This window comes from Geotrypetes seraphini, chromosome 4 (genome assembly GCF_902459505.1).
Source record: "Geotrypetes seraphini chromosome 4, aGeoSer1.1, whole genome shotgun sequence".
Classification (NCBI taxonomy): Eukaryota; Metazoa; Chordata; class Amphibia; order Gymnophiona; family Dermophiidae; genus Geotrypetes; species Geotrypetes seraphini.
The window spans coordinates 194,166,779-194,179,666 of record NC_047087.1 but is presented as its reverse complement, the minus strand read 5'-3'; the positions used below and the strand labels follow the sequence as shown (position 1 = coordinate 194,179,666).

Genomic DNA, 12,888 nt, shown 5'->3' with positions numbered 1-12,888 from the left:
CCATGTCATTTTCTATCCCATATCCTTAAAGGCACATTCCACTAGAGCAGTAGCATCCTCTTGGGTGGAAGCAAGAGCAGTTTCCCCTGAAGAAATTTGCAGAGCGGCCACATGGTCCTTCTTTCAAACTTTCACAAAGGTTTTATAGGATGGATGTAGTAACCAAAGTTGATTCCACTTTTGGGTATGCAGTACTTTCTGCAGACTCATCGGTCCCACCCTAGATTCTAGGAGACTGCTTTGATACGTCCCATCAGTTCCAGTATGATGTGCCTATTGCACTAGAAGAAAAGATTAGGTTTTTACCTTGATAATCTTTCTAGTAAATAGTTACATCATTCTGGAAGCCCGCCCTGTCAGATGTTCATTAGCCTGCTTTCTGTCTCAGACATATTTTGTTTCTATCCAGCAAGGGTAAGGATAGAGAAGACCAAAGCTAGAGCTCCAGTGCCTGTTGCACTCAGGTAGGTGGCTTGTTACACCTCATTATACGGTTTATATGGGTCATGATTATTGCAAGTTGAATGTTTTGATATGAGCAGAACAAACTTGTTTCTCGGGGAGATCCCCATGCCCCTCCCTGTTATGTTTCTTCTCTAGGGCTGACCATCCACTTTGATACGAATGGAGCACTTGCAATGTGAAGGGGGGATGGAGGGAAAAAATGTAAATGAGGCTCTCTACACAGAATCTCATGAGGAGGGATTGATTACCCACACCCATCAGTTCAGAATGATGTGCCTATTTACTAGAAAGAAGATTATGAAGGTAAGAACCTATTCTTTTCATATGTAGGAATGGATGAGGTATGTTAAAGAAGTCTGCCCAAGGATATTCTTCTTAAGCATGGCTCCCTGAGGGATGGTGCATCTGGGTTGCATATCTAGGGTAGCAGTATTTTCATTCTCTGTACAGTATGTGTTTTTGTTTTTGGTGTAATTTCCCTACTGGGAATCCACAGGTTCATTCTCTGACTTGCATCTCTTCCCTCAGAGAATAGACTGTTGTCTGATAGCAGCAACAGGTTGCAGATAGTGTACAGCTGCAAAGATTACCAAGGTTAGAATAGACATTCAGATGTATGACTAGTGTGCATAAGGCCGATTTCAAATCTTTTTTACTTTTTTAGTAATCTTTTTTACACAACCTTTAACCTTATTTCTTTCCTTTCAACCATTGGATAAAATCAGCCAATAAAATTAATTCATCCCATCCCAATAATAAATAAATAGGTGAGAGATGGATGATCAAAAAATAGTCCAGCACAAAACTTAGGGCCAGATTCTTTAAATGGCACCTAAATCAGCAGGCGCCTTGAAAAAAAGGTACCATCTGTATGTCAGTCATGCTTAGGTGCCATTTACAAAATCACACCTTATGGCGCCTATCACAAAACTTAAGCACCAGTAATGTAGGCCAGAGTTTTGTTGACCTACAATGCAGGTGCTTAAGCTCTTTTTGGAATCACACCTAATGGTACCTTTTATAGAATCAGATAGGCGTCTATCTTCCAATTTAATGTTTTTTTCCAATTATGAGTTTGTTAAAGCTCATTTAGGTAATTAATGTAGGCACCAACAAAGGCGTTCTTTATAGAATCTGGCAGTTAGTGTTTATCTACTTCTCTGCATTTACAGCAAATTAATCACCATGTACAAAAACTTTTAAGCTTAGTGTCCCAAAATGCAAAAAATCACTTATCTGAAAAAATTACCTTGACAAAATTGCAGACTGGACTCATTTCAAAAATACTTCCGCCTGCCTCCAATTGGACATGAATCCAAGTTTCACTACATCTGTGTCAGTGATCAGAGTCAGCCATCTTACCACTTCAGGAGTGGAGACGTAGCTTAGTGGTTAATGCAGCAGCAGCATGAAAGCCATGGGAACTTCCACTGCAACTCCTTATGACTCTGGGCAAGTTATTTAATCACTTTGATTGATAACCACATAAGGGCGATATATCAAATCCCATCCCCCTTCTTGTGCTGTAGTCAAAAAACATGGCATCAGTGTCTTTTCTTTAAAAAGTCACATGAATATTACCAACCAATCACAGAAAGTCATTTAACGTGATATACCCCCCTTTTTTAATGAAGCTGCGTTGGGCTTTTTTATCACTGGCCGCAGTGGCAAAAGCTCTGAGGGTCATAAGAATTCTATGAGCATTGGAGCTTTACCACCATGGCCAGCAATTAAAAAAAGCCTAATGTGGCTTCATAAGAGGGCCACAGTTTGTTTAATAACAGATATCCATTCAATTTCTTTATTAGGCCCCTGAAGGGCTACTGATAACAATGTGAAAATCAAACATTAGTCTCTGAATATCAATAATTGATTTCTGTCTAACTGAACACATTTAGGAGCTCTTTTAATTAGCTACAATAAAAAGTGGCTAGCGCTTTTCCTAGCACAGGGCTTTCCCACATATTGAGGCCACATTTAGTGTGGCTATAAAATAGCTGCAGTTTCCAAATTACTGCATTTTTCAAATAATGGCCACATTCTAATTTCACCATTAATGCTTGGCCATTAGCACCTATTAGCCTTTAGACACCTATTTTCTTGGCAGTAAGGAGGGTTCCTTTGCTAATCATGTGCTAATTCGTTGATGCATGGCATTATAGCTGCGCTAACCAATTAGCACAGAACACACCTAGGGCTAGATTCACAAAGGTGGGAGGAGCCCGAGGCACCTGAGCCAATCAGGGCCTTAGGCTCCTCCCTGTGCATCACATGAAAGCCCGCATTCGCATTGAGGAGGGCGGAGGAGCAGGAGCAGGAGGACTTTGCGGTTCCTCCTGTTCCCACTGCTGGAGGCCTGCGGAGCAGGAGGGACTGAGCACCCCTCATACTCCCAACTTTTAGGTGCGGGGGGTGTCAGGTCGGGCCGGGGGGGTGCTGGGCCGCTTGGGGGGTGCCATGCCAGTCGGGTGTGTGCATGGGGGGAGGCTTTTTTTTTTTAAGTCGTGATATTTGCAGCCTATTTAAAAAAAAAAAAAAGCCGGCAGTGCCCTGACAGCAATGACAAAAGGCTGCTTCTCCTGTCACTACTGTCAGGGCTCTCCCCGACTCAATCCGATCAGTGCAGTTGGTTGGGGGCGTGCCTCCGAATACCTACATTTGCATGAAGATTGTTGGTGAATTGGTCAGCCTGCCTCTAATCACACATGGATCGGACATGGATCAGAAGGTTAGTGAATCTAGCCCCTAGTGTGGTGCAGTAGTTAAAGCTACAGCCTCAGCACCCTGAGGTTGTAGGTTCAAACACATATTGTTCCATGTGATCCTGGGCAAGTCGCATAATCTCCTCATTGCCCCAGGTACATTAGATAGATTGTGAGCCTGCCAGGACAGACAGGGAAAAATGCTTGAGTACCTGAATAAATTCATGTAAAAACCATTCTGAGCTCTCTGGGGAGAACGCTATAGAAAATTGAATAAATAAATAAATAATACTCCAAAGATGCCAAACTGGGTTCAGTATCCTGTTTCCAAGTGGCCAATCCAGGACGCAGGTATTATGTGCTGTCGAAACTATTGATGGCTCAGCCTTGTCATCATATTAAAATGGTTCATGGCCTTCCTGATTAATGTTCCTTATCTTGGATTTTCAATGGCTGGAACAGCATATGCCGCCACATCAGCTAGCCTTCCAGTTTGCATTCTACCAACAGAACAGTATTCCTACTTTCATTCTGGAAGAAAGAACCCTAGGAGCCAGTTGATTGGCATCTAAGCAGGTATTCAAGAAACATTTGAAATACCAGGCAGTTCAATATGAGGGCAGCTAACATGTTCTCCCAAAAGTTCAATTTGGAAGAATATACTTCCTCTTTGAGCTAGAACTCAAAATATTCCCACAATGCTTTTGTAGGAGTATCTGCAATAGAATTTACAAAAAGGATTTATCAGGTCCACAACTTCTGCAGCAGAAGCCCTAATTTTCTTTGTATCCAAGAAGGATCATTCCTTCTAATCCTTCATAAATTACTGAGTTCAAGTTTCAAGTTTATTTAAAATTTCTTATACTGCCTAATCAAACCTTCAAGGCGGTGTACAAAAATACTAAAACAGTGTACCAAATAGAGTCAGAGTGTAGTCAAAGACAAATTGGGAAAAAAGACAAATTTTTAAAGACATTGACGAATGAGAATGAAGGGGGAAGAGGGGTGGAACTACAATTGACAGAAAGAGAAAGAATATTTAAGGAAAAGAACAAAAGGAAGGGAGACTGGAGTTAAAAACCTTTCCAATCTGGTTTGTCCTTAAAATGGCAGTTTAAATAACAAAGACATCAAGGAATAAAAATGTATTTAACTTCGCCTTAAAATTGGCAAGACTTGTTATTTCACATAAGTGATTTGGAATACTATTCCAAAGCAAGGGGGGCACTAACGGAAAAAATTGTAACCCTCATTGTACTGATATACTTCAACGAGATAATAGTTAGAAGGTTGTGAGCTGTGGATCTTAAAGTTCTAGATTGATTATATGGAACTAGTCTTTAAGCCCGTTACATTAACGGGTGGTAGAATAGATGTATGTGTCTGTCTTTCTTTCTTTCTCTCTCTCCCCTTGGCCGCTGTCTGTCTGTCTATGTTTATGTCTATGTCTATGTTTATTTGTTTTTCTCTCCTTGGACACTGGCTGTCTCTCCTTAGACGCTGAATGTCTCTCCTTGGACGCTGCCTGAATGTCTTCCTTTCTGTCTGTCTCACTGGCCCCCTGTGTGTCATTGTTTGTGTCTGTGTCCTTGTGTCATTCCCCCCCCCCCCCAGAGCAAAGCTGTCTGGCCCCAACATACCCCTTCCCCCAAAGCAGCCCCCTTTCCCTCTCCCTGACCCCCTTGTGTCTTCCCCCTCCCCCCCAGCAAAGCCGTCTACCCCCCAGCACACCTCTCCAACAAAAGCATCCCCCTGTACCTGCAGCACTGGCACGACACCCTTCAGCCAATTGTGAGTGCTCAGAGCGCGAGAGGGAGCGGGGCCTAAAGCTTCTTCGGCGTCGGTGAGGAAGGAGAGGTTGGCCCAACTCTCCGCAGGGGCTTTGGGGACAGTCTTCTGCGTCTCGAAGCCCTCCTCCCAGCAGCCACTTCCAGCAGCACTCCGTACTGCCTTCCTTCCGCTGCCCAGAGTAGATGTCTGTACGTCTAGGTTTTTTAAATTTGTCTCTCTCTCTTTGGACGCTGTCTGTCTATCATTCTTTGTGTCTGTGTCTCTCCCTGGTCCCCTGTCTGTCCGTCTTTCTTTCTGTCTGTCTCCCTGGCCCCCCTGCTTGCCAAAGCAGCTCCCTTTCCCTCTCCCCCTGTTCTGCAATGCCTACCTGCTCCATGGCCCCCTTTTGTTCCTCCCCCCCATGATTGCTGTCTGCACTCAGCACAACCCTCCCACCAAAACAGCCCCCTTTCCTGCCTGCTCCATGGCCCTTTTTTTTCCTCTTCCCCTCCAGCACACCCCTCCCCCTAAAGCAGCCCCCTTTCCTGCCTGCTCCATGGCCCTTCTTTTTCCTCTTCCCCTCCAGTTCTTCCCCTCCAGCACACCCCTCCCCCCAAAGCAGCCCCCTTTCCTGCCTGTTCCATGGCCCTTCTTTTTCCTCTTCCCCTCCAGCACACCCCTCCCCCTAAAGCAGCCCCCTTTCCTGCCTGTTCCATGGCCCTTCTTTTTCCTCTTCCCCTCCAGCACACCCCTCCCCCCAAAGCAGCCCCCTTTCCTGCCTGCTCCATGGCCCTTCTTTTTCCTCTTCCCCTCCCTCCATCCATGGTTCCTGTCACCGCTGCCATTCCTATTTAAAACGGCCTGCTGAGGTTCGCGGCCGGCTGTAGTGAACCTCGCAGGCCGCTGTCCACCTCAGTAGCATGTTCCCTCTGACGCGATCGCGTCAGAGGGAACGTGCTACCATGTGGAGAGCGGCCTGCAAGGTTCGCTACAGCCGGCCGCGAACCTCAGCAGGCCATTTTAAATAGGAATGGCAGCAGTGACTGAAGGGAGGGGAAGAACAGGAGCGGTAGCGATTTTTGCGGGAGCGGGGGAGTCGGCGACGTGCAGGCCGCTATGAACAGGAGCGGCAGCGGCGGCAGGACCATGAGCCCTCCTCCCGCCATCCGCTGCTCCTGTCGGCTGCCTCAAGCCGCGGTCAAGGCTGGGGACTCACGCATGCGCACTCCTGCGGCCACAGACCTACAGCGCACAGAACACGCAAAAAGGAGTGCGCATGTGCGGCTAGCTCTTTATTATATAGGATAAGTAGGTTGTTAATAAATTCAGGTTGATTATTTGCTCTGGTTTTAAAAGTAAGTAAAAGGATTTTGTAAGTGATCCTGTGTTCTATTGGAAGCCAGTGAGCTTTCTGTAAGAGGGGAGTGACATGATCATACTTTTTTCATTGAATATGATTTTTACTGCGGTGTTTTATGCTATTTGAAGTCTTCTTATTTCCTTTTTTGTAATGCCTTTGAGGAGGGCATTACAGTAGTCTAAGCATGAAATGACAAGTGAATGGATTAAAATGTTCTGAGAAGAGGGCTCTAACAATTTTGCTAAAGCTTTAATCATACTTAATCGGTGGAAACAACATTGAACAATTGAACTAATATGTAAGTGATAAGAAAATTTACTATCAAATGTAATTCCCAGCAATTTAAGAGAGGATACTACTTTGATAGGTAGATTTTTAAGTATTAATGGGGATTGAAGAGAAAGGCCATTTTTAACTGGAAAAAACATTAGTTTTGACTTGTTTACATTCAAAGAACCGTTCATATTCTTGTAACCTTTCAAAGCCTTTTCCCTCTGGTCCAGCATCTCCCTCATCTACTCTTTTTCTCCCACCTTAGTCTAGCATCTCTCCTTTCTTTCCCCAGTCCAGCATCTCTTTCCTCTATTTTCCCTCCAATAAACATATCCCCCCATCTAGCATCTACTCATTTCTCATTCCCTCTCTGCCTCCCTCCCCCCTAGTCCAGCATCTTCCCTTTTCCCTTCTGAAGTCCAGCAATCTCTCTTTGTCAGGGACTGCAGAAAATCATGGCACTTTTTTTACGTTCCTTCCCCTAAACTAAACTAAACAACCAAAGGAAGCTCGACATGGTTAACAATAATTAATAAAAATATAACAAAAGTTGCAAAGGGAATTAATTTTTAAAATATTTTGCAAATAGGAAAGTTTTTAGAGATTTGCGAAAGACTTGGAAAGGACTAGGACATCGCAAGGTTAAAGGAAGTTCATTCCATAGTTCAGAAAATTTAAAAACCAATTGATGGACTACCTTGATCAGTTCTCGCTACTACATGAAACCCAGTCTGGCTTCAGACCTCTGTTTAGCACAGAGACGGTGATCGCAGCTACCCTAAAATACTCACGCAACTTACTCAGCAAGGGACATAATGCCTTAATCATGCAATTTGACATGAGCTCGGCCTTTGACCTGGTGGATCACAAAAAATTGCTACAATGTCTAGACGCAATCGGCATCGGAGGTGAAGTACTTAACTGGTTCCGAGGATTCCTCACATCCCGCACCTATCAAGTACGCTTCAACTGCAGCCTCTCTAAAACATGGAGAAACCCATCAGGCGTTCCACAGGGGTCCCCTCTATCCCCACTACTCTTCAACGTCTATATATCTTCACTAGGCATGCAGCTGGCCCAACAGGGTATAAAAGTATTCAGCTATGCGGATGACTTCACAATCATTATCCCATTCAATACTTCTCCCTCCGATATCACCCCCACAGCACTAAACCTGATGGAACAATGGACCTCAGAATTTAAACTGAAACTCAATTCAGATAAAACTAAATTCTTTATAGCCTCGCCACTCTCAAATATCACGACAAAATCATTACGCATAAACAATCTTAACTACCCCATCCAGCCAACAATGAAGGTACTGGGGGTAATACTAGACCAAGGTCTAACTATGAAAGACCATGTGGACTCCCTAGTCAAAAAAGGGTTCTTCACTCTCTGGAAACTTATGTCCATAAGAGCCTACTTCGACGCTTCAGCATTCAGAATACTGGTACAATCCCTAATATTAAGCCACCTTGATTATTGTAACATCACCCACCTGGCAATTTCCCAGAAGCAAATGCAGAGACTACAACTGATACAAAATGCAGCAGTCAGGCTGATTTTCGGGCTGAAGAAGTCCGATCATATAACCCCTTCCTACCAACTCCTGCACTGGCTACCAATGGAGGCACGCACGAAGTTCAAGCTGGGATGTCTATGCTTCAAAGTACTATCAGGTCTAGCCCCTAAATACATAACAGACCTCTTCTCATACCCAACCAACAGACATGAGAGAAGATTACACCTGAAATTCGTCTCCCCACCAGCCAAAGGATGCAAATATAAGAGATACCATCAACAACTTCTATCCTATCAAGCAGCCTTATGGGGCAAAGACTTAAATAAACTAATTACACACACAAACAACTATGGAGAATTCAGGAAACACCTGAAAACATACCTGTTCACAAAATACCTAGGCAACGAACAAGGACAATAACCCCCCTCGTAATCACTCCCCAAATCTGTTCTTGTAAACGGTTAACCCCAATCACTAACTTCCAACCCTGTGCAAACCGCAAGGTACTTCACGACCCTGCAATACATAACTGTTGTTATTATCATTAATGCTGTTACTATCAGATGTACATTGCAATATTCTTTGCTGTAAACCGCCTAGAAGTCGCAAGATTGTTGGCGGTATATGTCAGATTTGAAATGTGTCTTGAGGGAGGCTGCTGCCACGGCTTTGGACAGAGGGGTACCATTTTCGTGGGAGCCAGTCTTCGTAGAGGTTTGGGACGTGGGGACGGATGCGGGAGGGGCTGCCGCTGCGAAGGGCTTTGGTGGGGGAGCCAGCCAAACCGCAAGTGTGGGGACGTTGTAAGCGCGGATTGGTCAAGGAGCCGCCGCTGCTGAGGCTTTGAAATTGCTCTCCCACTGTCACTCCCTCCCGCCCTGGCTCTGCCTCTGCCCCTGCCCAAGTTCAAAAGCAGGAGACATCTAGCACCCGTTAATCTAACGGGCTTAAACACTAGTATAAGAATAAAGTTATTATTATTATTATTAAAATTCTTGATTCCTTTGATTCCTTTCCTAGAAGGAAGGGAAAACTTAAATTGTTTAATACCTCTCGCTTAGGAAAATCTGTAAATGTTCCATGATAAGGAACAAAAGGAGCAAAAATACCATATAAAATCTTTAAAATAATACATACACATTTAAATTGAATTCTAAGATGAACCAGGAGCCAGTGGAAACTCAAAAACAAAGGAGTCACGTGGTCAAACTTGCTCTTTCCATAGATCAACTTCGCAGCGATATTCTGAATCAATTGCAACCTTTGAAGGCAGATCTTTGTGATGCCAAAATAGATAGCATTACAATAATCTAGCCGAGATAGTATAATTGATTGGACCAAAACAGAAAAATGGCGTTGATGGAAATAAGATCTAACCTTTTTCAACATTTGTAAACTAAAAAAAAAAAAATTTTGACCAGAGAGTTTATTTGATCCTTAAAGGTAAGGGAAGAGTCAAAAAGTATTCCTAGGATCTTGGAGAAGAACTCAATTTGCAGAGAAGCCCCAGAATCCAATAGTATAGTGGAAGGGAGACAATCTAGTTTTGGACCTAACCACAAGAGTTTGGTTTTAGTTGCATTTAACTTCATCTGGATGGACATAGCCCAAGCTTGAAGTCTAGAAATACAATGATTTATTTTAAAGACTAAATTGGTAATGTTTTAATCAATCTCGATCAATATAAAGATATCATCCACATAGGTAAAAAGCGTTTCCCAAGGTAACAACTTAAAAGTGTTCAGAGTAGTCATATAAAGATTGAACAAGATTAGGGAAAGTGGAGAACCCTGGGGAACCCCATAAGGAGGCTGTCAGGAATTAGAAATATTACCTTCAATATTGACTGAGTAAGAACGAGACAATAAAAATTTAGAAAACCAGTCAAGAGCAACCCTGATTAATTCCAATATCTGAAAGTAATTGAAGCAAAATATCATGATGCACTACATCAAATGCCGCAGATAAATCGAACTGAAGTAAAATAGAATATTTATTTTGCAGTCGTAGTTGTTGAATTTTAGAAAGAAGAAAAATCAATAAGGTTTCAGTACTAAAATTAGAACAAAATCCATGTTGGAAAGGTTGAAGTAATGAAAATTTCTCCAGACAATTGGTAAGTTGACCAGCTACAATTGATTCTAACATCTTTGTCAACAAAGGTATATTGGCAATTGGTCAATAGTGAGAGGGAATAGTAGGATCTAAGTCTGATTTTTTCAGAAGAGGAAGAATTGTTATTTTTAGCATGTACTGTAAGTTTCACGTCTAGTGTACAGGGCAAGACAAAAGCCATGCACCAGAAGCAAAAGCTTTTAATAAAGGAACTTAAAATACATAAAAAATAGGTCAGGATTTTATTTTTGTACCGTTCCTCCTCCTGCTGCTGGGCCAAGGTAAGTTGGTCAGTTGTGCTTCTCCCTATGCTGCCTCGGTTGCTTCACTGCCTTCTTGGCGCTGCCACCCTGTGCAAGCACACTGCTTGCTGCTTGCATAGTGGGTTGCCCTGGCCCGGAGGTCAGCATTTCCAAGGAAGAAAAATATGCACCAGTCTCAGATACAGAATTGATGAATAAAAAGGTTTATTATTAAGGAAGATGAACAATGAACTCAGCCTGATATTAGTTCCCTAGATTTTCAACTGCAGTATTTAGTTACCTGCTACTGAATATTATTTTAAATTATTGGGCCCTTAAAGATAAAATATAAAACAGGCAACAACAGAAAAGAGACTCCTGCAAGGAAGCAACTAATACATCATGTTAACTTGTCTACAAGATCTGTTATGATGGCCCGGTAAAGCGGCATGATAACCTTCTCAGATCTGTTTGTGATCCCCTTCTTAATCATTCCTAGCATTCTGTTGGCCTTTTTCGCCACCGCTGCCACACATTGACTTGACTACAAGTACTCCCAAGTCTCTTTCCTGGGGGCTCTCTCCAAGTATAGCACCGGACATCCTATATTCGTGCATATGAATAGGGTTACCAGATTTCCTCATTAGAAAAAGAACATGTGGCCCCCGTCCCATTCTGCTCCCCAGTCACATCCTGTTCTGCCCCCAGGCCCGCCACCACATGAACCGCGTGTCTTCTTCCTTAGCTTGGGGCTGTGTCTGGAGGGCCTCCGAGTTATGCAGATGTGATACGATGATGTCACACGCATGTATGCTTGCATGTGATGTCATTGTGTAGCATCCGCGCATGCTTTTAGGCACTTCAGACACAGCACCGAGCTCGAGGCTTTCCAAAACCCAGACAAACTGCCGGGTTTTGGAAATCCATCTGGGCACCCAAAAAGCCCTCTAGAAAGAGGACATGTCCAGGTTTTCCCAGACATCTGGTAACTGTAGTTAGGAGATCCTGATGACATCTCAGCCTCTCTTCCTGAACCAGCTACTAACGGAACTTAAGGACACGCTGATATCACTGTTTTATTCTTTTGGCTGGTTTATTTCTAGTAGCTCTCACCTGCTTTTCTCAGTTGAAACAGTGATGTTCCTCAGTCTCCTCAAAATTTTCACACTTTTTTTTTTTTTTTTTCTGTTTTTCAGCCAACTGGTGGTGCTGCTTTGGGAGTTACACTCTATTATGCTGCCACCTGCCGGCATAATGTCTACAACAAAACAAGATTTATATTTTTATAAGAATAAATCAAACTTTCTCCAAGGACAAGCAAGCCATATAAATCTCGCGTGTGGGTGACGTATCCACAGAGCTATGGGTACAGATGCTCAAAAAGTATGTATATATTTTAAAATCTTGAAGGCCCTAAGTGCCATTCCACGCCATCTGGGTTGTTTCATATGTTTTGGACCTGTGAGCGCTTACAAACCTTTTGGTCTTTCGTTGGATTGCATCTACAGATGGTCATGCAGAAGAGGATCCCTCTGAGGGCAGATGTTTCACTTTTTTCTCAAAACTACTTCCTTGGGTTTGACCAAGGGGAATAATCGGTTGTTGCAAAAAGCTTCTTTGTTGGCTAGGAAATGTATTGTTATTATGGAGGCAGGCCGAGGTGCCAAATGTTACCATGTGGAGAAATGAGCTGTTTACATTGTTAAAATTTGAATATTTGGATGTAAAATACTGTGGTCCTGGTAGGTGGAAAACATTTCAGGCAGTGTGGGCTCCTGTTTGGGACAGTTTGTCTCCTACAGCTCGTAGTGCTCTTTTGAACTTTTAACACTAGAGTGCTTGGGTGGATTGGTTGGGGGGGGTGTTTCTTTGTTTATATTGTTGGAGCCTTTTAGTCACCATGAATAAACCACGCGGTAGACTTTTTTTGTCGTTCTTTCTTGTTGTGCTTTATATTTGGACTGTTGTACTTTGTATTTATAACAATTTTCTAAATTTAAAAAAAAAAAATATCTTGAAGTGCACATCCCATGGGACCAGCAGACTTTTCTTATCCATGGTGAGAGGAAGACATGTTGTTCGTGGCTGCTCTCAGCCTCGTTTTAGTCTTCAGTGGTTTTTGTCATTCTGGGAATCTGCAGTCTACTGGCACCAAACGTTCCACCCGGTGACCTCCGCCGTACTTGCGGTTGCTCTTTATTCTCTTTTCCATCCTTAAAAGAATGCATGTATAAAAGATTTATTGAAAGAACTTTGTCTTATCAAGCAGGCAAATGGAGTGAAACTTTAAGTGGTTTAATTGCGACTTCTTATTCCTATCAAGATTTTAGGAAAAATGTAAAAACTTCCGGAGGCTGTGGTAGGCAGGAGCACGTTACAGGGCTTCAAAGAAGGTTTGGATAGGTTCCTAGAGGACAAAGGGATTGAGGGGTACAG

At 43.1% G+C, this 12,888-nt stretch overlaps 1 protein-coding gene across 7 annotated transcripts in view; it reads left to right on the top strand.

Moving 5' to 3' along the window:
- The window catches only part of MARCHF8 (membrane associated ring-CH-type finger 8), a 154,046-nt gene that overhangs the window by 100,541 nt on the left and 40,617 nt on the right, over window positions 1-12,888 (top strand). Inside the window, exon 1 of one of the 7 annotated variants that reach the window (XM_033942617.1) lies at window positions 11,685-11,835. The exons of 5 other annotated variants lie outside the window; for them this stretch is intronic. In XM_033942617.1, the coding sequence (XP_033798508.1) occupies window positions 11,815-11,835 (21 nt within the window). In that variant the 5' untranslated portion in view covers window positions 11,685-11,814. Of the gene's footprint in view, window positions 1-11,684; window positions 11,836-12,888 lie in introns of those variants that run through there. One more of the 7 variants, XM_033942620.1, reaches the window with a different exon arrangement.